The sequence below is a fragment of the Castor canadensis genome, chromosome 19, assembly GCF_047511655.1.
Source record: "Castor canadensis chromosome 19, mCasCan1.hap1v2, whole genome shotgun sequence".
Classification (NCBI taxonomy): Eukaryota; Metazoa; Chordata; class Mammalia; order Rodentia; family Castoridae; genus Castor; species Castor canadensis.
The window spans coordinates 41,692,913-41,717,249 of record NC_133404.1 but is presented as its reverse complement, the minus strand read 5'-3'; the positions used below and the strand labels follow the sequence as shown (position 1 = coordinate 41,717,249).

The window sequence follows — 24,337 nt, the reverse complement described above, 5'->3', positions numbered from 1 at the left end:
TTTTTTTTTTTTTTTTTTGTGGTACTGGGGTTGAAACTCAGGGCCAACACCTATACCTTGCGCCACTCCTCCAGCCCTTTTTTGTGAAGGTTTTTTTCGAGGTAGGGGCTCTCGAACTATTTGCCCAGGCTGGCTTCAATCCATGATCCTTCTTATCTCTGCCTCCCGAGTAGCTAGGATCACAGGCTCGAGCCTTTGGTGCCTGGTTGGTGGTTTGTCTTTTTGTTGAACTAGAAGTTAGTTGGCTTCCCCTTTTTGTACCACTTCCCTCTAGAGACAGAATGAAAGGCTTTCTTTCCAAAGATGCTTTTGTCAGTTTAAAAAGTGCTGATGCTTAGTTTGCATTTCTGAGTCATGAGTTAATGTTTTTCAGCATCTGGCCATCTGTTCACTTTGTGTGATCTTTAGACAGAACCAGGAAAGTAGTAATTGATTTTCTCAGATTTGTAGTGCCCAGCAATGAGCAAGTTTGAATTCATCCATCCAGTAGATAATTCACACAGTAACTTCCCCACAGTGACACTTTCTGTGTTTCTCCCCTTCTGTTTAATAGCCATTTCAGACCGAAATTCAGTGCTGTAGAAAGAAAGGGATTATGTCATTTGGATGTATTTTCTGACTCAGGGCGAGTCCAATCTGAAAGTCCCCTGCTTTGTCATCAGTGTGGTCCCTAGACCAGCAGCATCGGCCTGACCTGGGAGCGCTTGAGCTGCAAATTTGGGGCCTGGCGCAGAGACGCTGAGTCAGAATCTGTGTTTAAACAGCATTCCCTGAGGATTCGCTGCACATTACAATTCCAGAAGACTGGTCTAGAGCTTTCAGTTACTCAAGAGGCTTGGTTTTTGCCGTAGTATTTATGAAACTCGTGTAAGTGGAAATCAAGTGTGAGGTGTGAAGTGACTTCTTCACAGCTAAGCTTTCTTAAGTGTGTAATATCTGAATGTCGGGTGAAAAATTACTTGTAGCTCTGTTGAGATACTGCTTAAAATGTTCATCTGTAAGTACAAGTCTCAGTAATCCTTTGTAGCCCAGCATCTTCTGTGTAGTACATATGTTACAATATAAAAGATGGAAATGTGTACATGATTTATGTTTGAACTTCATAAAGTGTTAGAACTATTGAGATTTGTTATGTGCCTGGCATGAGTGATTTCCAGGAGACAAAATACTTCAGGAGCAGGCCTGCCAGTTATTCTCTGACTTTGTGTGACAGCTTCTGAATTCTGTCTTCCTTGTTCAAATACCAGCTCAGCTGTAGGGCGATGGTGAGGTAGGTGAAGGCACCCTGTCTTACTTCCTAGGGCCGAGCCTTGTCTGCTTTCCCATAGAGTTCCTCTCTTCTTTTCTGAACCTCATACTTAACGTTCAGGTTGTTCCCAGCTTGGAAACACTTCTCCCCATGTATATCACCATTGCTGGGACAGTCTCCAGACCTGCCCACTGATGCACATTTTTTTCTTTCGTGGTGCTGGGGTTTGAACTCAGAGCCTACACTTTGAGCCACTCCACCAGCCCTTTTTTGTGCAGGGTTTTTTTTGAGATAGGATTTCATGAACTATTTGTCTGGGCTAGCTTTGAACTGAAATCCTCCTGATCTCTGCCTCCTGAGTAGCTGGGATTACAGGCATGAGCTACCATGCCTGCATCAGTGCACTTTGTCTTGTTGTTGTTCTACAGCCAGAAGAAATTCAACAGCAGATCGTCCGAGAGACTTTCCACCTTGTCCTCAAGCGAGATGACAACATCTGTAACTTCTTGGAGGGTGGCAGGTAAGCTGTATTATAGCTTCTGGTGCACCCAGGTGTCAGGTACCCGAGGCTGCTTGCTGTGGGCTTAGTATGGTCCACTCAGGGAGGGACCCAGTTCTCTTTGGGAAGTGCTTCAGCTTTACCCAGATGTTTGGTTTCTGGGAGCATAGGCAGGAAAGTTGCTGCACAGTGGCTTGAGGCACCTCTGCCAGACTTGGCTGCATTCCTGTGGTAGAAGTGGCTTGTTCCCAGTGCTTAGCCTTCCCTTTTCCACCGGGCCCTTTGTCATTGCTTGTGCAGGGTTTCTCTGTGATGTGTTTAATCCAGGTGCGTGCATTTCAGTGTTCCCCATCTTCCACAGTTTGATTGGTGGCTCTGACTACAAACTCATTTACCGGCACTATGCTACCCTCTACTTTGTGTTTTGTGTGGACTCATCAGAGAGTGAACTTGGGATCTTGGACCTCATCCAGGTAGGTGTAGTCAGCTAATGATGGCAGCGGGGGAGAGTTGGCGTGAAGTTTTGAGTCGGTCCTGTGGACCGATCTTCTTGTCTCCTTGTTGAGATTGGTAAAAGTCCCCACGTGTCCACCAGATGGCGCTCTGGGAAAGCACGGGAACAGCCCTCCAGCACTCAGCTGCTGGGGTTGTTGGTTTCCCCCAGCCCTTGCCCTGGCCTTGGTTTTCTTGTCTTTGAATTTTCCTGCAAATAACAGACTGAGTCACTCTTAAACATGTATAGTTTTTATTTCCACTTATAATTGTAGCCTGAAGCAAAGAAACTTAATACTTTATGCAGTCTTGACATAGGTCAACATGATTTTTGTTAGGTTTTCTGAAAATTGGGGAGAAGTTTTTTTGTTTTTTTGTTTTTTTTTTTGTCTTTTCTTTTTTGGTGCTGGGATCGAACCCAGGGCCTCACGCATGCTAGGCAAGCGCTGTACCACCGAGCTACATCCCAGCCCGGTTTTCTGAAAATTGGAAGTTGCTTACTGACTGTTTTCAGTACCTTCATAGAAACTGAGGGGTGGGGCTGGCATAGCCAGCAGTAGAGCAGTGCTTACATGCACAAGGTCGAGAGAGAGGGAGAGAAAAATGTAACTTCATAATTCAGTGCACAACTGTTGAGTACTTTGTGAGCATTGGATTTGGGGAGCTCAGGTAAGTCAAATATAAAGTTAACAGGAACTAAGATTTGGTCTTTGAAAAGACAATAAAATCAGTGAATAGCTGACTTAATTGATAGAAGGTAAAAGAAACAAAACATTTTCAGATGATCTACATACATAGTTATATTAGTAATATATTTGAAATAACTGACTACAAAAAGTAAATGCCAAATAGAGTCAACACAAAGGTACCTGAGATAATCTGGTATTAGGATGAAATAAGATGTTTAAAGAACAAAGAAAGAAAGGAAAAAAGTACTGATTCACTAATAGACTTTTAGTAGAATTTTTGAAAATGGAAATACAATAAAGCCTCTGTATTACATTATTTTATAAACCTGCCAGATGCCAGTGGCTCATGCCAGTAATCTTCATTACTCAGGAGGCACAGATCAAGAGGATAGCAGTTTGAAACCAGCTCGGGCAAATAGTTTGTGAGAACCCATCTCCAAAAAAACCATCACAAAAGTAGGGCTGGTGGAGTGGCTTACGGTGTAGGCCCTGAGTTCAAACCCCAGTACCGAAAAAAATAAAAACTTAATAGGCAGGCATGGTGGCACATGCCTGTAATCCGAGTACTCTGGAAGATTGTAAATTCAAAGCTAGCCTAGGCTGCATATCCAGACTGTCATTTGAAAAAAACCCTAAAACATAAAACAAATCAACCCATTCTCCTTGTGTATTTTATGGCGCAAATTGGTTATCACCCAAAAACCGGTTTGTAAAAGGAAGATAGTACTCAAATATTGCATATTAGTGTTGATACACAATTATTAAACCAAATCTCAGCCAGTGATCGATCGAGCCAAGGGGTTGTGAGCTTTTCCCTCCTCCCCAGTGCACTGGAACAAAGAACCAGGGCCTCTTATCTCATGGGAGAAGTCTACAGGCTTTCATGAAAACTCAGGTATCTCACATTTACTCCAGTTTTTGTGTGAGCAAACCCTGTCACCAAATAGTAATAGTAACAACAATGATAAAAATCAACAGAAAAGCAGAGGAAATCTCTGCTGTGGACCTGCTGGTTGCTGTTGAAATGGGCAAGATCATGAAACCTGGGAAAGTGGTGCTGGTCCTCGCCGACGCTACTCCAGACGCAAGGCCGTCATTGTGAAGAACATTGATGGCACCTCAGATCGCCCCTACAGCCATGCTCTGGTAGCTGGAATTGACCACTAGCCCCGCAAAGGGACAGCTGCAAGGGGCAAGAAGAAAATCGCCAAGAGGTTAAAGATCAAGTCTTTGGTGAAAGTTTATAACTACAGTCACCTTATGCCCACAAGGTGTTCTGTGGATCCTCTTGGACAAGGCTGCTGTCAACAAGGATGTCTTCAGAGACCCAGCTCTTAAACGCAAAGCCAGACTGGAGGCCAAGGTCAAGTTCAAGGAGAGATATAAGACCGGCAAGAACAAGTGGTTCTTCCAGAAGCTTTGGTTTTGGATGTATTTTGTTCCCATCATTAAAAAAAAAAAGGAAAGAAAAGAAGAGGAAAGAAAGTGATAAATGATAAGAACAAAATGGCAGAACGTGAGATCATTCTATTCAGATTAATTTCCTATTTCTAGGAAAACTGCTAGAAAATTTGTAATTACAAAGAAATCTCAAAGCTGGTGGAGTGGCTCAAGTGGTAGAGCATCTGCCTAGCAAGTGTGAGGCCCTGAGTTCAAACCCTAGTACCACCAAAAAAAAAGAAAGAAAATTCATTTGCTATAGTGATTAAGGGTAGTGTTTGGAAATTAACTTAGAATGGAATATACGACTTTGATTCTAGAAAAATCGTAAAATCTTAAAACCATAAAGGGACACTTGAATGAAATGCAGCTATAGGCCACTCTGTTGGAACAAGTCAAACCACGATGACGGGCCTCAAAGGTAGTCACCAATACATCAAGTGGGAAAGCAAGTGTTCTGTCAGGAGACCTCAGGAAGTGACTTTTCTATGCTTCAGAACGTACACTAGGGACCAGGAAGAGCAACTGCTGACTGACACCCTTATCTTGAAGTAGGAGCATTCTCCTCTCTGAGCGCAGAATCCTCAGTTCAAGTCTCTTCACCCTTCAGCATGCTCTTTGTTTCTGTTCCAGCTCCTGTATTTCTTCCTTTGCTACCTGACTTTTTCTTTCTCGTGACCTGGATGTCTTGAATGTTTCAAGGCTATAGGAGAAACAGACACATTAGACTGTTCTTTTTCTTACCTCTGTCTGAGGATGTCTTTTGTAGGGTTTGTCTGTCTTGTTTGTATCACTAGCCTATCAGGGAACCCAGTCTGTTTTTGTTTTTTTTTGGTGGAACTGGGGTTTGAACTCAGGGCTTCAAGCTTGCAAAGCAGACATACCTCCAGCCCAAGAACCCAGTCTTAAATTTCATTAACTCTCTTTAATAAAAGCCCCTTGGAACTGGGCGCTGGTGGCTCACGCCTATAATCCTAGCTACCCAGAAGCAGAGACCAGGAGGATCGCTATTTGAAGCCAGCCCAGGCAAATAGTGCTTGAGACCCTATCTTGAAAACACTCATCCCAAAAAGAGGCTGTTGGAGTGGCTCATGGTGCAGGTCCTGAATTCAAACCCCAGTACCTAAAAAAAAAAGTTCCTTGGCACAGTGCTGCTTCAAAAATCATTGTGCCTCACCATGTACTGGACCATGTCCTTGGTCCAGTAGTTCAGAGCCCAGTTGAGTATGGGATGCTTTCTTGCCACTGTCACACCCTGCAGTCATAACTGCAAGACTTAGATGGCACGTGACGGGTCTGGCATTGCTTTTTAATTTTTAAAAAAAATACTCAGTTCATTACTATCTAAGGTATTTTAATGTCTGCATTGAAAACAGTTAGGGGCAAGGTGAAATAAAAAGTGCCTTTACTTTTCCTCCTTAAAGGATTGTTGGCCAGAGTTTTCTTTCACATTTTATTTTCTGTGGGAACTTTAAACTTTGTCAAGTTTCATTTTAAAAATCCTGTTGGAGACTTCCACACTTGCAAATTCATTTTCTTCCTTTAAAACTATAGAAAGTGATTTTTTTTTTTTTTAATGGCACCACTGGTGCCATTTTTTTTAAATGGGCTTGAACTTAGGGCCTCACGTTTGTTAGGCAGGTGCTTTTACCAGTTGAGCCACTCTGCCAGTCCCAAGAGAGTTTAAAAAAAAAAAAGTATTACATAGACAAAGAGAACAGGAGCAAATGTCATAGAATATTTTGAAAGCTGGAAAGAGTGTGAATGCCTGTAATTGATGTGGCAGTCACAGCCCAAAGAAGCCACATACCAGGCCAGCAGTAGGGAACACTTGCTAGCCAACCTGATCTGTGCCACTAGAGTTTCAAAAGGTCACAGAGTCTCAGTGGGGTGGGGATGGATCAGAAAGAGACTAAAGGCTGCCTGAAAATAACATGGACTAAGTCCTTTTTCCACCTCCAGGTATCTGGGTGAGCAAGCCCTTCCCTAGCAGGAGACTAGAGGTGTGTTCTCTGTAGAAGGTAAAAGAAAGTATTGGGGTGGGGGACACCAGGTCCAGTTTGATGCTGCAGGTCAGGAGATTAAGTGAGTGGACACAGTTCCAGCCCTTTATCTCACTTGACTCCCATATTTCTGGCAGCTCCCTTTACTCTGCAGAAGGTGGTCAGATTTCACTGTGAATTTGACCAACGGAAGGGGAAAGAAATCCTAACAGCTTGGAGGGTGGTCCCCGATAAACACCCACAGTTGCAGAGATCTTCTGCTAGCCTTTTATTCTAAATTGAAAACTAAGGATTACCAGGCATCTGAGAAAAACCTGTGAGATGGAACAAAGAAATGAGCAAACGAGGAGGAGCAATATAGACGACTTGGGCACCGTACAAAAGCAGAAAATTGAAGGAAGGGAGGGAGGAAGAAAAAAAAGAGCCCAAATATACCCGATTTTAAAGCCACAGAAAAATAAGAGTACCAAGAAAAAAATGCATGCTAAAGAAACTAACGCATTCAGAATTAAAATGATCTCTTAGAAATTAAAAAACCTGAGCAGAACGAAAAGAAACAAGAATCCACCTCAATTGAAATACTGGAAGGTCACATGATATGTTGCTTCCAGAATGGGCAGAGATGGGAACTGGGAGACAAAAGATAGAGAGACTTAGTCCCCAAGCAGGAGCATCTTCTGTAAGGTGCGTTAGGATTGAGGATTCTAAGAGATTGTCACAAGGTTATGTGATGGAATTTCCCAGTACTAAAGAACACAAACTGTCAGATCTTAAGGGTTACCAGGTACCCGGCACAGCGATTAAAACTAGACTGCTAAATGGAAAGAGTTGTAATTATTAGTGCCACACTGTCGTGTGTGGGTGTGTTTTTCTGTTAGGTGTATGTCTGAGGTGTAGAATTGCTAAGTATTAATAGATAATAGCCAGTAGTTTTCCAGAGTGTTTGGTATCTAACAGAATTCCATGCAGTTATTGATCCCAGGGCAAGACGTCAGACGTATCTGACCACTGATGTCAGAGTTGCCAAGGAACACAGCAGTCAAGCACTGGATGGAATAACTCTTTACTTCTGTAGAGAAGAGACCCCGCGATGACTCCAGTAGCTTGTCCCTCATGGCTAGTAGGTCTCCCCAGCAGCCACCACAGGGTGGTTTGCCTGTGCACACTCATCTTGTGCCACACTGGAAGTGTGCCTGGCTTGGGTCACTTGCAGGCCTCAAGTAAGACCTGTTTTCATGCGGCATTGAGCAACTGGTGACTTTGCTGATGATGAGACTGTTGAAATGAGGTCATTCTCTAAGAGAGAGGTCAGAAAGCTAAGAATAGATAACCGGTAGCAGTTAGCATGGTACATTCATTCCAAAACTTCACCAGGCTGAACCCTGATCATTTGTACACTTTTCTGCTGCACTGAAGTTGAATTTGTAAACGTGTAACCGTCACAGAAAGCTGTCTTGAAGTTGATGTTGATGCTGGAGATGAAAGGCAGGGTCTGGTGGTTTTTGAGATTCATCATGAGGTGAAGAGCATCATGACTGCCCCTTTTGCTTTTTTTTTTCTGCAGTACTAGGGTTTGAACTCAGGGCCTCTGTTGCTAAGCAGGCAATGTACGGCTTGAGCCACACCCTGCTTTCAAACAGGGCCTGGCAGTTTTGCCTGGGGCATGCCTGGACCAGCATCCCCTGTTTATGCCTCCCATATGGTTGAGATGATAGGCCTGCTTCACCGTGCCCTGCTTCTGTTGGTGAGATGGGGCCTAGCTAACTTTCTGTCCAGGCTGGCCTTGAACCATGATCCTCCCCATCTTTGCCTCCTGAGTAACTGGGATTATAGGCATGAGCCACTGCGTCCGGCTCCTTTTAATTTTTTACTTAACTTAAACCTCTACCAGTCCTTAACCTCAGCCTCCAAGTAGCTGGGTCTATAGAGGTGTGTACCAGGCTCTTTTTTTACTTTCAAATGTGACATTATGAAGCTTTGACTATGTTCCTATGTCTCTTCTTTATTTATTTCTCCTTGTTTCTTAGGTTTTTGTGGAGACTCTGGATAAGTGTTTTGAAAATGTGTGTGAATTGGATTTGATTTTCCATATGGATAAGGTACGTTCTCTCCCTAACTAGGGCTACTAGAAAACTAAACCTAGGGCATCTCTAGCTCCCTGTGCACCTTCCTGTTGTTTCTCTTCTTCTTCTTCTTTTTTTTTTTTTTAAACTCTGACCTAGTTCTTGGTCTAGAGCCTGTTTTAATTACTTAATTCATTCACTCATTCACTTTGCGGTGCTGGGGATGGAACTCAGGGCCTCTGACCCACACTCCTAGTGTGAACTTGATTTATTTAGTAAGGTAGGTTTAATAGTTTTGAGGGGTTTGTTGCTAAGATCTACCAGCAGTTTTAACACACCCAAGGTTATTACTGGGCCTGTAACCTGGTTCAGCCACCCAGGGGCAGACTTCTTAGTGCAGGACAGTGATGACAGTAGAATAACTGACCGTGCAGCCAACAGTGAGATACATAGTGTGGTGTTGATTGTGAAGTGAGTTTCCCAGCTTGGTGAAGTTTTGGAATAATCATAACACTAGGGCTTGGACAGAGTAGAGCTTACCTCTCTCCTAAGGTGTGATGAGATGACTAATAATGTGTAATGTCACTGGAGGTCAGGTGGCACACTCAGAGGCAGGGTTGAAATGGTCTCAAGCAGTGTCCTCAGACTTGTTTTGCTATAACTGTGACACAGCCTTTGTCTTCAGGTGCCACATTACACATAGGAGACAGCCAGCAGGGGGATGGGTCATTATTTTATCTAGCTGTCATGTGCTGTCCCCACTGCTGTTCTCTGGTGACTCAGCTAATGTCACATGGCCCGTGGCCATCGGAAGGAGGTAGGATTTTTAGGAGACAACTTCTCATTGCTAAGCCATGACACTTTGTTAGCTTGTTTTCATCAGGAAAAGGAGTTTGAGGTTCCATTGTTTCTGGCGTTGCCATGTGAGGACTTCAGTCTCAGTAGGTCATCTTCAGTCTTAGTTCACTCTACCAGAGTTTGCAGATGCCCCTCTCCAGGTCTTTGTGTTCTCATTCAGATGTTGTAAAGGAGTGAAGCTCTGTGACTCCCATCGGCAGCCCAGTGCAGGAGAGTCATGGAAGCCCTTCCTTCCTTGGGTACTTGACTTGGGACTCAGCCTCACAGGGCATCCAATGCTCACTCTCCCTCTCATGAGAAAGGATCTTGGAAACTTCTCTGTGCAAGCATTAGTAGTTTTGTGCTTGTCAGTTGTTAAAGGTACTGCTATCCTGTAATTTATTTAGGGAGAACCATAGTTCAAATCTAGTTCCCTTCAGTACTAGTGGGGAAAAAAGTTAATATGCGACTGGAGTTTGAGAGGAATGGAATTGTGTCTTCAGTAGGCCTATTGTTACTACTTTAAAGCATTTTAAATTGTGAAAAACAAGGTATTACGTTGGGATTACCACCTGGTATACAAAGTGGGTTCCTTTGTGATTGCCACCTGTTGCTTGCCAACCCAGAGAAGAATTTCTCAGTATCTCAGAGCATAGATTCACAGATAGATTTTACTGAGAAAGGGAAATTTTCCAAGCAAGGGAAGAGAAGACACAGATCCCTTACCCTCCCACTGTCAGTCTCTGCTGGAGTGACGTCCTTGTCTCCCTCCATATGTGTGCTCTTTTTATCAGGCAGCTGTGAGAGTAGCCGTATCTGTGAAGAGACATACAAGTTGTATGGACACCAGAAAGTGTGTATTTGAGTGCTAGCTGGGTATGCCAGCTGCCCAGTACCTGAGACTTGGGGGCCTCTGGGAAGGTACATTTGAGAGAGATAGTTGTAAATCTGGCAGAAAGTTGAGGTTGGGTACAGCCTGTCAAGGGGGAGTCTGTCTAAGCTAGTTTATGTTCTAGGCAGCCAAGGTATTTGCTTCCTAAGGTGACTTTGAGAATCACAACATAATGTTTTGTGTCTTATCCTCTTTGCTTGGTGGTGTTTGCAAGAATCACCCATTTTGTTGTGAGTAGCCTTAGGACAGATGCTTCTGTCACTGTTGCCTACAATTCTGTTCTGTGAATACAAGGTAATTTGTCCACTCTGTGTTAACGGTTCAGGTCTGTGCTGCTATGAAACGTGCTGCCATGAATATTACTGAAAATTATGCTGTTGTATGTTCTTGTAAATTTCTCTTGTGGCATCTATTTCTTCTGATAGTGGAGTTGCTCTGTCATGGATGCAGCCTAGGAAGAAGAAGGGGCACCCCAAAGGCACAAGACGTTTGAGGCCGGGGCCTGGTGCAAGTCCTGACGTAGGCTGTATCATTTACTACACGTTGACATGCAGACATTCTGCAGATGCCCTGCAGCCCTGTATCTTTTAATTAATTAATCTATTTATTGTCATCCTCTGCTGACCAGGATCTCCAGCATTGGGTTGAACAGAAGTGGGAACACTGGGAGTCAGGTCTTGTTCCAGGTTTCAAAGGCAGTGTTACCTTGTCACAATGAAGAATATATGTATTTGCAGTAGGTTTTTAGCAAATACTCTTGATGAGATTAGGCAATTTCTCCTTCCTCTTTCTAGTAGGTGAAGGTTTCTAATCATGAAGGAATGTTAAGTCTCAAAGCTTTTTTTGGGTCTCCTGAAGCAGTTGTGGTTTGTGTGTCTCACCATTCTAAAGCTGCTCTTTGAACATCTGTCAGGATGTCTGCTAAGGCAGTAAAGTAATTCCAGCTTTGACTGTTTTATTGGACATGACTTTTAAAAGGAAATAGGGGCCATAAAAAAGTTGCTCTTTTCCATAGGTCTTATCTTCAGGTAAGATCCGTGAGGTATCTGCTGCCGGTGCAAGTTTCTCTCACAGTCGATAACACAGTTTATTTTCAGCTGTTGATGTGGCATCAGGAAATGACTTCCTGTCTCTTGGAGTTTTTTGAAAAGCGATGATGCAAGAAATCAGAATCCTACCCTGGTCACCTTTAGAATGTTTTTCAAGGTGTGTTTTCGCAGATGGCTTCCTTTTCACGAGATTTCAGCTTTATCTTTGCCCTTTAGGTTAAGCAGTTGCTAATTTAGGTATATCTTGGTAATAGAAAATATTTTTTGTTTATTTGTTTTGTTTTACCTGTATAGGCAAAAGGCTGGTCACAGGGCTAGGACTATCACTGACTCTTCTCACTGGGAGACAGGAGCCCCATCAGCCCCTAGCCTTGCAGGTCTGCAGGTGTGTTCTGGCCCTGCATACCTGCTGCAGCATCTTCCGAAGATGTGCTTAGAGCTGCTCCGGAAAGTTGTTTATTTCTACTCTGTGCTTTCTTTTTCAGCTTCCTACATTGTTTATCTCTGCTTCTCTCTCCTTCCACTCCATTCCATTTCTAGCACTAAGTTCTCTTCTATCACTCCCCAACCTGCTCTGTGCTGTTGATTTTTCAACTGCATTTTAAGTTTTCTTTATTTGTTCTTCTGTATCTGTAAATCCCCAGATTGCTTCAGTCTCACACACAGTATGACAGAGTATAGCCCTTCTGTGCATCCTGCACGCTGTAACAGTTCCAGTTCTGTCATGTCATTCAAGGGAAATTTCTTGCCTGAGACAGTGGTTTACACTGTCTTTGGGTTCTAATTTATCTGTTCCTTTTTTTTTTTTTGTGGTACTGGGGCATGAACTCAGGGCCTACACCTTGAGCCACTCCATCAGTCATTTTTTTGTGTGTGATGTTTTTTTTTAAGACAGGGTGTCTCAAACTATTTACTGGGACTGGCTTTGAACCTCAATCCTCCTGATCTCTGCCTCCTGAGTAGCTGGGATTGCAGGCATGAGCCAGCAGAGCCCAGCTATCTGTTCCCTTCCTAGAGCTTGTAGCCTGGCTTTCTGACCTGCCCTGTAGTGTTACATCGCCTTCTTTCATGTTTTTGCAGCATGTAGTGCTGGTAATTCTTCAGTGGAACACTCATCCTTTCTCCACCTTTATGTCTGCCTGAAGGATCCTCTCTGATTCTTCTGCTAGTCTGGTCTCCCTCTTCCAGGAAGTTATGTGTCAGTCATCTCTCCCCTCTCTCGTATCTCTACTGTAGAGCTCGTTAGTATTTCTGCTTAAATTACCATCTACACACGTAATTCCCAGTTGGTCTTGATGAGTAGCCTGAGTCCTGTTGCTCTTATTTCCAACTGCCTAGAGTCACTTTGTCCTAATTTCATTCCGTCATCTAAATTTCTTCTTACATCTTCTTACCCAGAGCCACCTTCAGCAGGTGTCCCCTGAAAACCTTCTTCTTACACCTTCCCTGTCCCACAGAGCTCCTGCTGTTCCGTCATGGCCACGCAGAACCTCCCCTCATCCTTGCTCCACATCCAGCTGCTCACTGAACTACTGCTTCTTTCCCTGTAGGGTCCTTCTTAGTTCCTGTTCCTAGATTCACCGATTAATAGTATTGACTACATTTGCTCTCACCCTTCTCTGTGTAGATAAATCCTTTGTTACTGAGCCATTTTGAGAGTTAGTTGTGGATATCATAACTTTCCATTCCTAAATACTTCAGAACTAAGATCTCATAAGCACACATGTAAATATCACACTGTGACGGGTTCTCTGTACAACTATTACATGCTAATAAGAATTTAAACAATATTTCAATAGACATCTCCTAAGAATGGTGCCATGTGTCGTGTGCAGTTCTCTACTTAGAAACAATAGAATTGAAAAGTTTAATATTTTCCCGATATAACTGGAAATTTAGCATTAATAAGTACTGTTTTCCAGTATTGGTTCATATTTAAACTTCCCCAGTTGTCCCAATAATACTGTGTGTGTGTGTGTGTGTGTGTGTGTGTGTGTGTGTGTGTGTTTAATCCCAGGTTTGGTTATGGGTCAAGTATTGCCAGTGGCTATCAAGTCTCTCTTTTTTTTTCATGTTTATACATTGATTTTCAGTAATTAATGTGGGAAGTAAATTTTTTTTTTTTTTATGAAATGACATTTTTCTAAGGACTTAGAGCATTCATTATTTTTTTTGTGGCAGTGATTTTTTTTCTTTTTTTATTTTTTCCTTTATTAATATGTGTACACAATGATTGAGTCCTTATATCATGTCTCTTGATTTCTCTTGTGTCTTACCAGGTATTCTAACCTTTCTTGCTTTTCCTTGTTGATTCTACACACTAATTAGATGAGTTTCTCTAACCACAGCTTGGTCTAACCTTGATATCTTGGCCAGACATTCAAGGCTTTTCACACTTTTTCCCTACCCTGTCTTGGCCTTATGTGCTATTACTTCCTGACAGATACCCTGTTCTGGCCGGGGCAGGTTGTTCTTATTCACTCTGTAATTCCTGCCTTGGGGCTCTGTCTGCATTGATTTTTCACACCTTTTTGCATATTGAGCCCTGTCTGTCATTCAAGCACATCCTCCTCACCTGGCCTATTGTGATCTCTGCACCGTGGATAGCACCGTTTCTGGCCTTTTGGGATCTTAATTTATATATCTTTCCTTGTTTGATCTTTGTTTTTACCCTGAAGTCCCTCACCGAGTGTAGTGTACTGCCTTTAACAAGCAAGTGACTTTCACTAAAGGGTTCCTGGACTCCAGCCTCGAAACTTGTTCTTGTTGTAAACATTTGGAGGCTGGAACAGAGTCTGACTTTCATGACCTGTAGGGTAGTCATCAACTCTAGACTGTGCCATTGGGGCAGGTGGGTAGTTCCTCTTTGCTTTCAAAAATCCCTAAACACAGTTTAACATCATGACTGAGTTGAATGGTGGTGTTACTATGGGAAATGGAAGAAATTTCATTTCTTCAGACAAAATTTTACCAGTGTCTTAACAGCACAGCTGGATTTGGAACTCAGTTGGGTCTTCAAGTTGTAGTTACCAGAGTCACAATTCAGTAGCTGTGTCAAGGGGAGAGATAGGCATATCTGTCTCCTTTATAGATTGCAGGGTGCGATGAGCTTTTTCAGAGTTGACATCTATGCTTCTGTGTGAGTCTGTGACCAAGAAAACCACATAGTATGGAGTTTAAATCTCCGGTAAGTATATTGCTTTCATGGGATGATGCTGAGTGTTCATAGTTGAACTTGTGAGTGCTCAGGTGACAGGATCATAAACATTAATAACAGATTATGTTCATCAGATGTACCTTCTGGGGACAGAGCTAGAGATAGCAAAGCGCATTAATACATTCCACACCCTGGTGATGTTGGAGCAGGTGTTCTGATTGCTGTTCTGCAGAAATGAAGGGGACAGTGAGAAACACATATTTTGTGGATTTTTGATGTGGAAGAACAAGACATGCTGTTTGAATGTTAATGAATTTTTGTGGTATTGGAATTTGAACTCAGGGCCTATACCTTGAGCCACTCCACCAGCCCTTTTTTTTTTTTTTTTTTTTGTGATGGGTTTTTTTTTGAGATAAGGTCTCATGAACTATTTGCCTGGGTTGGCTTTGAACCGTGATCCTTCTGATCTCTGCCTCGAGTAGCTAGGATTACAGGTATGCACCATGGGTTCCTGGCAGTGTTAGTTCTTGTAAAAGGTGCTAGTTGGCTTGTCTGACTTCCCAGGCCACCTCTTTCACTTCATTCGGGCGCATGTGAGAGAAAAAGGGCTGAGGCACCTTCCGTCCACTGCCTCTCTGGCCCTATTCTTCTGATGCTTGATAATAGGAATTTTGCTGGGCTTGGGGTTTTTGCTTCAGCAATGAGGAAATCTGTGTCTCACACACCCAAAGGCCAGGTGCATGGCAGAGCTAAAGGATGACTGAGACAGCAGTTTGATTCTGTTGTCAAAGACCCAGGTACCATGCGTGCATTACCTCCACTCCTTAGTGCTGGCTCCAGACTGTATCTTACTCCCTCAAGACAACTGTCAGAGATCAACAGCACTCATTTTAAATTTTCAAGTTCCCTAGAGTTTGTTTAAAAAAGAAGAAAGAAAGCTAAGATTGCTCCAAGCAACATGTGCTATCTCTGCAGCACACCCCGACTTTCCTTCCTTGAATTCTGCACAGCTTCCGTGCCCAGGCTCCCTGGCTGCCCACTGACTAGCTTAGCCATGCCTCAGTGCTGCTTGAGAGCATCAGGATGACTGTGTGCACAGGACAGCACACTTTCACCTTTAGAGCTGTCCGTTCGATATTCAGCCTTTCAGTACAACCCAGTGTTTGTCAAGACTGCAGTCAAGGGCCAAGCTCTTGTGCTGTGACTCATGTGAGTCGCAGATGAAATGCGTTGTATACCATGTTGGTTGCTGTAGGTGTCCTAACAGGCTGGAATGGAGACTCAAAATTTGATTCTACCGTTTTTGCAAGAGGGTTGATGTACTCTGAGACAAGAAGCAGAGCTTCTGCATCCTTTGCTAAGAACCCTTTGCCAGGCTAAGGGCAGGCTCAGTGATATATTACTTCCAGATCCAATTGCTTACACCAAGGTTTATTTCTTACTTTCTCTGTGCAGCTGTTATGCTGTCTCTGAACGTTCCTCTCAGGTGTGACTTGCCTCAGGTCATTTTGGGCAATTTTTTCTTAAATTGCTGGTATCAGTCTCCGTGGCCTTTTTTATTAGCTGACAGGCAGCCCCCACCCATCCTTTTCCAAAGGCCCTCTGGCTGGTAGCTGTACTGTTCTAGATTGGGAGCAAGGGCGGAATATGGGGGGGTGCATACAGAATAGTCAGAGCACTTGGAGAAGTGGACAGCAATGGGATGGATAATAGAAAGATTTGTCCTCTGTTGCCAAGTCCCTGGACACTTTCCAGTGCCCTCTTCACTGAGCAATTTGACACTTTCTCTTTGTTAAAGCATTCTCTGTTCTTGGTTTCCATGATACTTTTCCCCCTTTGTGGCCATTCTTTCTGGCCTCTGGGCTTCTTACCCCTTAAATAATCCCTCTTCTTTTTTCATTTACTCTCTTCTCAGGAAATCTGCCATCCCATAGCTTCACTTCACCATCTCAGCTCACTGCACTTCATTGTCCAAAACAGAGCCTCTAGCCCCTGTACCTCCAGACTGACAATTGTCCCTGTCTCTGAGGAAGCTGATCCTCAGAAAGCCTCTTCTCACCCTGGCTACCCACAGACCAAAGCAGGCATGCAGTCTGCTTGCCCCAGCACCTTTGGGTGCCATTACATCTACCACAGGGGGCACTTTTGCTTGCTGGCATGGTCGAGAGCCAGCTCGAGTCCTGGCTCTGCCACTTATGAACTGTGTGGCTTGTGCCGTAGGAACTTATGGTTGCTGTGGGATAAGTATGTAAAGCGCTTAAAACAGTGCCTACACATTGTATTCCTTGTTTTGTTCTTTCCCCCACCGGGTACTATTATGAAGGTGGCAATCAGACTGTCTTGTTTGCTGTTTCCAGTTACACATAATAGTCAGCACACACTGGCTATTCCATTACTGTTGAATCTGTATATCCCTCCACTACTCTAGGTGTTGGAGAAGCAGTTAATACAACACTCCTGTCTTCATGAATCTTACATCTACTGGAGGGAGACAAAATAAAACATATATTAGGTAGTGATAACTGTAGAGGAGAAAATACAGCCAGGTAAAGGTTGGGCAGGTATTGCTTTATATTTTATACAGGATAGTCCGGAAGGCATCTGATAAGAAAGCATTTGAGCAGAAGAAGGGAGAGGTATGTAGCTTTCCGAAGAACAAAATTCCAAGAAGATGGAATAGCACGTACAAAGACCTTGAGGCAAGAGGATGTTTGAAGGAAGGCTGGCAAGCCGTTATGGCTGAGTCACAGTGAGCAAGGTGGGAAGGAACAGGAGATGGGGGATGCAAGGAGGATGGAGAAGTTACTGTAGGTAGTGGTCACAGAAGAAACTGCCTCTGCAGAGGGGAGCTGGATAAGTGTAGGGACTGACATTGTTTTCAACAGTGTCATCCCATGTGAGCTGTTGCCTGTGTATCACCTTGGATCTGAAGGCCCAGTGCACTGAAGAGAACAGACAATCCTCCCCCTCCGTTTTCCTCTCCTGCTTTCAGCTTTATTGTCTAGCACAGTAAGTAGTTAAATTGCCCTCTGCTCCTGTAAGGCAGAGACGTCTGAGCTTGAAGCCAGATAAAATGATAGATTGTCCACAGATTGTCCCTCCCCTGGCCTAGAAACAGTGATTATCTCTGGAGCTCAGTGGGGAAGGCCAAGGGAGTGTGTGCACAGGAAAGGCAATGGTCCTGGACGTGCGCCAGGACGCTGAGTGTACATTTAGCCACATGCTTGGAGAGAACAGCACACTGCATTTATATTTTGACCACTGTCCGATCTTTGTGACCTTATCTGATTGACTTCAAGACCTTTGTGACCTTATCTGATTTCTTCAAGACTTGGTGTTCACATTCTGTAGCGAATAAGTAGTAGAAAGTATCTGTGAAGTCAGCCAGGGCTGACAGAGGGACGACTGGGCTGGCTTCCCCTGGCTTCCCCTGACAGCACAGAATGGAGATTGTTCTGGCAAGGCCTGGAATGATACATTTCCTGGATTTTACGGAATCACTACGTAGACGTGTCCCTTTTGATTTTTAGAACCTACGTGCCTGATGTACCCTGTGTATCACGTTTAATGTTGGCTATAGATGTCCCAGAGAGGAGTGGAAGGTTGCCTGCTTACCAGGCCCAACCCCAGGATGAATATCCCTGGCACCTACTAGCCCTTCTCTTTAGGCATTCACCTGGAACACTGACCACTTTCACACAAAGGGGCCATGAATTTCTATCATATTCTGACCCAAGTCAAAGATGAGTGTTCCCACGAACATTCACCACCTCCCCATTCCAAGGACCTGCCACTCCTCAGACAGTGTACACTGGTCACTTCCATCTCCTTCCCAACCTCCCTTCACCCCTCACCTCTCTTCTTTCGCTTTTCTCAGCAATGCCATCTTTTTTCAATCATGAACTCTTAGGAATACCTGCCTTGTCCTCTCCTTCTAAGAAGTCACCAGGTGGTGTCACTCCTTTCAGTATTTTCTTTACGATCATGTTTCCTTTCCTTTTCTTCCTATTACTTGAATCCAGGCACATATACCAGCTGACAGCTCAGCTCTGAGTAACTATAGCAGCTCTGTAATCTGTCCCCAACCTCCTTCACCCAGTCTCATGGAAAACACATCCTACCTTCCCTTCAGTCTGCATCCCTCTCTGCCCAGAAGAATCTGGAATGTGGGCCTTCTTGGCCCTGATGCCCGTTCTGCTGTGGGACACAGATTCCCAGACCATTGGGTTTGCCTTTCTCTGCCTCCCATATGTACCAAGACTGTCCTCTGCCCTTGCCCATGCATGCCCTGCATGCCCTGCCTGAAATGCTCTCTCTCCCCCATCAAGCTTTCCAACTTGAAGACCCAGCTCAAGGGCTGTTGGCAGTAGAGCAGCTTCTTAGCAAGTAGGAGGCCCTGAGTTCAAATTTCAATACTACCAAAAAAAAAAGTCTTAGCTCAGGTTTGACTGTTGACAAAAGCTGTCTCTGGACTCTAGTGCAGTAGACCCTTGGTATCTGGTTACAAGGAGACTGCTGTTGAAGAAAAACCACGATGTGCAGGATGCATGGCGTTCAGTGCTGTGCTGAGGACTCTGGATCCATTTTCCCAGAGCACCACCCCATTCCCGCTAAAGATGTGCTGCCTTTCACCAAATCTCAGATTGTCACTTACCCCTTCAGTTAAGCACATGCACTGTTACCTTGCTTTCTGGGGACCATTTGCTCTTTGGGAGGCAGATTTTCACAAAATGAGGGGCAGGGAAACAGCAGATCACACAATGGTTTACAACTGACAATAGTGCAAGAGTGACTGAGTGTATAATGTATACGTGGGAATTTAAAATTCTTGGTTTTGAAATTTTTTTGATTTTTGATTTGTTTTTGACTGCACTGTGAGAAGCTCATGTAACAAGTCCTCAAAGTGGGCTTACTACCTTGTAGCTCTCCAGACCATTCTCTGTCTTGCCTGCAGCCTATTTTCAGTGTAGGTGTTCCCAGTGGATTGCAGGGTCCTTGAAAGAAAGCACCACTTTGTCACGTCCTCAAGCAGGCTAGTGCGCTTGACGCGCTGTTGTTTGTAGGTGTGTCGTGATAGATTGTGTAATTGATGTCTCCTCATTCTGTGGGGTAAAATACCTGATCAGCATAGTGAGGGGTTTGTTGGTTTTTTTGGGGATTTTGGGGTTTGGATGGTAGAGTGTTTGGTGGACACTACCATTCCTCAAGTCCTCAAGATTAAAATACCATTCCTCAAGATTAAAATTAGGAACCTATTTTTAATCGTTTTTTGCGGTGATGGAGAATCAATCCCAGGGTCTGGCATGTGCTAGGTAAGTGCTCTACCACTGAGTTACATCCCACTGTGCCGTCCAGGTGCCCTGGTACTCACTTATCCTCTCGCCTCCCCTTCCGATTGCTGAGATTACAGGTGTATATCATCAGCCCCAGGTAGAGGCCTATTTTTAAAAACTGAATTCTTAACTAGACCTTGCCTTTCCAGGTGCTGACCTGTGTGTATGCACTAGTTTCAGGGTAGGTCTTGCTTGCTTTGCCTTTCTTGAGAGATGGCTCTAGTGGACTCAACAGGGGCCCCAGGTTCCCTTCATGAAGTGGCTTGTGGGCTTCCAGCTTAACCGGATTTTTACTGTGTAACTTAGGCTTTTTTTCTTTTTACTTTTTTGGGAGATGTGGGACTTGAACTCAGAGCCTTGTGCTTGTTAGGCAAGCACTTTACCACTTGAGCCACTGCTGCCCTCATAAATTCATTAATTCACCTTTTGAGTAACATTTGTGATTTTTAACGTCTCAAATCAAGATTTGTTTTATAATCAATAATCAATTAAATCAATAGCATGTTTAATTGGCAAAATGTTCCTTTGATAGTGGTACATGAAGTAATTAAGTGTTTTGCATCAGTGACATCTTGGATTTGATGAAACACAGTGACATACACCATTCTCACTTACTTGCAGGGTTGGAGTTAGTAAGTAATAGCTTAGCTCAATAAATGATGAATCTGTCTTTAGTTGTTATTTTGTACTTGTTTTTCTGCTTCCAGAATTAATCATTAAATCTGTCCTTTCCTCACACTTAAAAATTATCTTGACTCTGCCTTCCTCCTTAAAAGATCCAGAGGCTCCAAACTTCTCCCTGCAGCCATCTTTCTGAGGGGGATGTGCCTTACTCCTTCCTTGAAACTCTGATGAGTGTTAAGTGACACTGAGTGATACAGGGGATTGTGTTATGAAGTGAGTTTCCGTGAGTGCAGAAGAAAAGCTAGGTACCACTGCCCAAAGGAGAAGGCCCTCAGCATCACTCTAAAGACCTCCGTGGGCTCCTCTGCCTGTTTCTCCACTTCCCACTCTACACCATGCTCCAGCAACACTGAACTGTTGCAAAACTGTCTTCAGGCCTGTTCCAGCTATGTCATTTTGGCTCAGATGGGATGAGTGAGTGGCAGAGAGTGAGGCCTGGGCCATTCCATGGGCAGTGATTTAGAAGGAATGGGAGTTGTGGGGCTGGAGAGCATCTCCTTAGAATCAGCTTTGCACTTCCACACGTAGCATTTGGAGTTTCTCTTCATGGTCCAATAAACGGTGATTCATTGCCTGACCTCTGCTTGTCAGGTTAGATATGCTAAAATCCCAGTGTAGCGGGCATGGACACACGTGTGGCCAGGAGATGGAGGTTCTGTGACACACATTGTAGCTCAATATAGTTAGGAACTTGTGTGACAGATACTGCTGGTGCACACTGGACCTGGCAGCTTAGAACAGTAGTGAACTCTTCCATGAGGTGAAGGGTCTGTCACCAGAGGGACGATTCTGTAAATCTCGGGGCCCAAAGACTGGTTTGTGGTATTGGGAAGGAGCCAGACAAGATGGCTTTGATTATAAACAGCAAATTTACCAACATCCACCAAGTACTGAGTACTGGCCACTGGTAGATAAGTGCTCTGCACAGTGTTATTTATTTTCTGCAGGACAGCACCTTTCTTATCCTTAGAGTAGGCCTGGCCGCTAAGGACTCTGACTCCCCCATTTTATGGATGAAGAAGCAAGGCCACATAGCTAATTCAGAGCCACGTCTGTGTGATTCTGAGCCTGTACTTTCCACCACCTGCAGTGCTCCCTCCTGCAGTTCTCCCTCCTGTTTTAGCCCCTAAACATGGAAAAATATGCACTTAGGTCATGTTTTGTTAGTAGGTAGTCAACCAGTACAAGGGTAAAATTCAGGAGGCAATGTCTGGATTGTTGGTCTTTAAGACCAGCACTGCAAAGAGGTAGGAATGAGGAAAGATGAAATAGCAAACTAAAAAGAAAAAGTCCTCCTAGAACTTGAAGAAAAATTAGGATGTGTAGCTCAGTGGTATGATGCTTGCCTACCCTTCACACGGGCTTGCATTTGATCCCAGCACCATTGAAAAAAGAGAACCCTAACTCATAATGGGAATTGGTTTCAAAATAAAGGAAGTAATGTGCGGTGATTGTACTTTGCTCCAGTCAGGTTTGCACATGCAGAGCATAAAGCATGACGCCAGTGAGTGGTGGCACTTTGTTCCTGAAGGGCTCCTAGACCATGGCGAGCAGCAAGCTGCCATTCCCGCCCAGGTGCCTTCTCCATTCCCCTGTTTGTACTTTGGTCACGAGACTTATCACAGGCTTGCTTTTATTATAGTCTTATCTCTCTTCCTTATTCCAGGTGCTTGAGGACAGGGTCCACATCTTATCTGCATTTCTTCCTCCCACTCTTGAAATAGACCTTGTTACAGATCACGTTCTTTAGGTGAAAGTGAGTAGATGTCTCTCTCTGACCCTAACACATCACATGGTGATACATGTTCACAGCTCTATCCATTTGTCCAAAAAAACAGAAAGCCAGGTGCTGGTGGCTCACACTTGGAATCCTAGCTTCTTGGGAGGCAGAGATCAGGACAATGGAGGTTTGGGCAATTAGTTCTCAAGACCCTATTTAAAAAAACCCAACACAAAACAGGCTGGTGGAGTGGCTCAAGTGGTAGAGTGTCTGCCTAGCAAGCATGAGGTCCTTGAGTAGTTCAAACTTCAGTTCTAAATACAAGGTGGTGTTACTTTTAGTTCTGCTCAGCAGTGAATCCCCCATTTGAGTTGAGCTGGAAGGTTTCAACCTGCTGTTCTTTGCTCCTGCCCTCAGGTGCCTGTCATGGCATTTTCTGCTGTTGAGAGTGATTCTAAGCTTTAAACAGTCTGTGAGGTTCTTGAACAAGCCAGCTGCCTCATCTGGTACTCCACTGAAAAACAAAACCAGCAGTCACTTCTATCACTTCTAGTTCTGCAGGAAAAATTGGTTGCATTGGACTGCAGAGGGATTGGGGCTATGTGCAGTTTTGATCTCACTTTGTGACTTCAGACTTATTCTGTGAAATGAGATTCATTCGGTGCTTAATGGAAGAACGTTGTGGTCCTCTGAGAGAGGAAAGGAAACCAGGTTCTCACCGATACTGCTGCATAGACACTTAACCAGCAGTCACTGAATCTGATTACCATACTTTGATTTTTGAACAAAAGAGTTGCAAGGCCAACCATGGGACATGAGGATAGACAGTAGTGCTGTGACATCTTAAAATGCTGATGGAACATTGGACTTCAGAAAGAGAGCCAGGTCTCTAGGAGGTGTTTTCTGCCTTCTTAGGCTTTTCATTTTTTTTATAATATGGCAAATATGGGAACTAGAAACTGACTCTGAGCCAAGATGAGTCTCAGGTGGTTTCCTCTTTCCCTGCCAGTGCTGGATCCACTTCTGCTCTTTGGCTTATTAAGAGCCACTGCGGCCTCCAGCATAGACAACAAAACGAAGTGCACCCTGTCCTCCAAGACTCTTTTCCCTAGTTATTCTCTGAAGGCCTGTCCTAGGAATTAATGACACCATCCAAGCCAAGAGGGATAGAAAATGTTAATAAGCACCAGCTTTTTACATAGTAGACTAGCTGTTTCTTAGGGATTAAGAAGTCTTTTTAAAAACCTGAATGTTAGAAATTGGTGTCCTGATATTTGAATGCAAGCACCGTAACCACACGGTCTATATTTGACTTCTATTTTATTGTCACACGATAAAACACAGCTATTTTAAGAAAAATGTAAGCGCATGGTTAGACAGTGGGGTGTGACAGGACTTTGTCTTCTGACACACAGCACCAGGGGAGTATGGGTCTAAACTAGAGGTTTCTGTGGGTGGGATTAGGCTGGGGGGTGGTGTGGGTAGTGAGTGTACCATTGTCTCAAGTAGAGGATTTTATCTGCCCTCTGCTGGTGAAGTCCTGTCATCTTCATAGAGAACTACGTCCTGTAGAAACAGTTTGTGTTCTGCTTAGCTGTAGTTGCAAGGGTGCTCTCTGGTGCAGCAGTTGGGTAACAGTTAACTTGGCTTTTGTGAGCTGTTAACTTGAGAGCCTTGCTTATGTGTTTATGGGAAAATGTATTACAAGTTTAATACTTTACACTTTTGGAGCATGACCAGTTTAAGGTTTAGAGACTGCAGGTTTTTACTTGAGGAAAAGAGTAATTCAGATGCCTGATATGCTTTGTTATCCATAGGCTCCAGACTGTTTGTTTCTGGTGACCATGTCTGTTGATGGGCATTAGATTCCGGACTTTGTTTGGCTTTACTGGGATGTGGCTAAGGACAGGCCCCTGGGAAACCCCGGCATCCTCTGTACTTAGGGAGGGTTGTTGAAACTGACTTTTCTCCACCCTCAGCAGTTCCAGAGCCAGGTTTCTGTTTCCTTGAAGTGATGCTTTTATTTTTCCTGTTGGACTCCTGCAGGCTCATTGTAATCTCCTTTTCTCTGTGGAGGTGACCTTTGTCTCACATAGTAAAGCACACTACCACTGAGCTACTCCCCCAGCCCTGTTCTGATGCCCTCCAGCCTTCTTTTTCTGTTCTGTGCATTTTTACAGTGGAGCTACTGATGAGGCCTTTTATGGCCCTATGTCCTCTGATTTAATTC

General features: G+C 44.0%; 1 protein-coding gene and 1 pseudogene across 3 annotated transcripts in view; both read left to right on the top strand.

The window, feature by feature from the left end:
* Ap3s2 (adaptor related protein complex 3 subunit sigma 2) overlaps positions 1–24,337 on the top strand; it is a 38,396-nt gene that overhangs the window by 4,546 nt on the left and 9,513 nt on the right. For 2 of the 3 annotated variants that reach the window (XM_074061800.1, XM_020181186.2), the window contains exons 2-4: positions 1,678–1,769; positions 2,110–2,221; positions 8,400–8,471. In XM_074061800.1, the coding sequence (XP_073917901.1) occupies positions 1,678–1,769; positions 2,110–2,221; positions 8,400–8,471 (276 nt within the window). The remainder of the gene's footprint in view (positions 1–1,677; positions 1,770–2,109; positions 2,222–8,399; positions 8,472–24,337) is intronic. The other variant, XM_074061799.1, reaches the window with a different exon arrangement.
* The window catches only part of LOC141419245 (large ribosomal subunit protein eL27-like), a 28,527-nt pseudogene continuing 6,417 nt past the window's right edge, over positions 2,228–24,337 (top strand).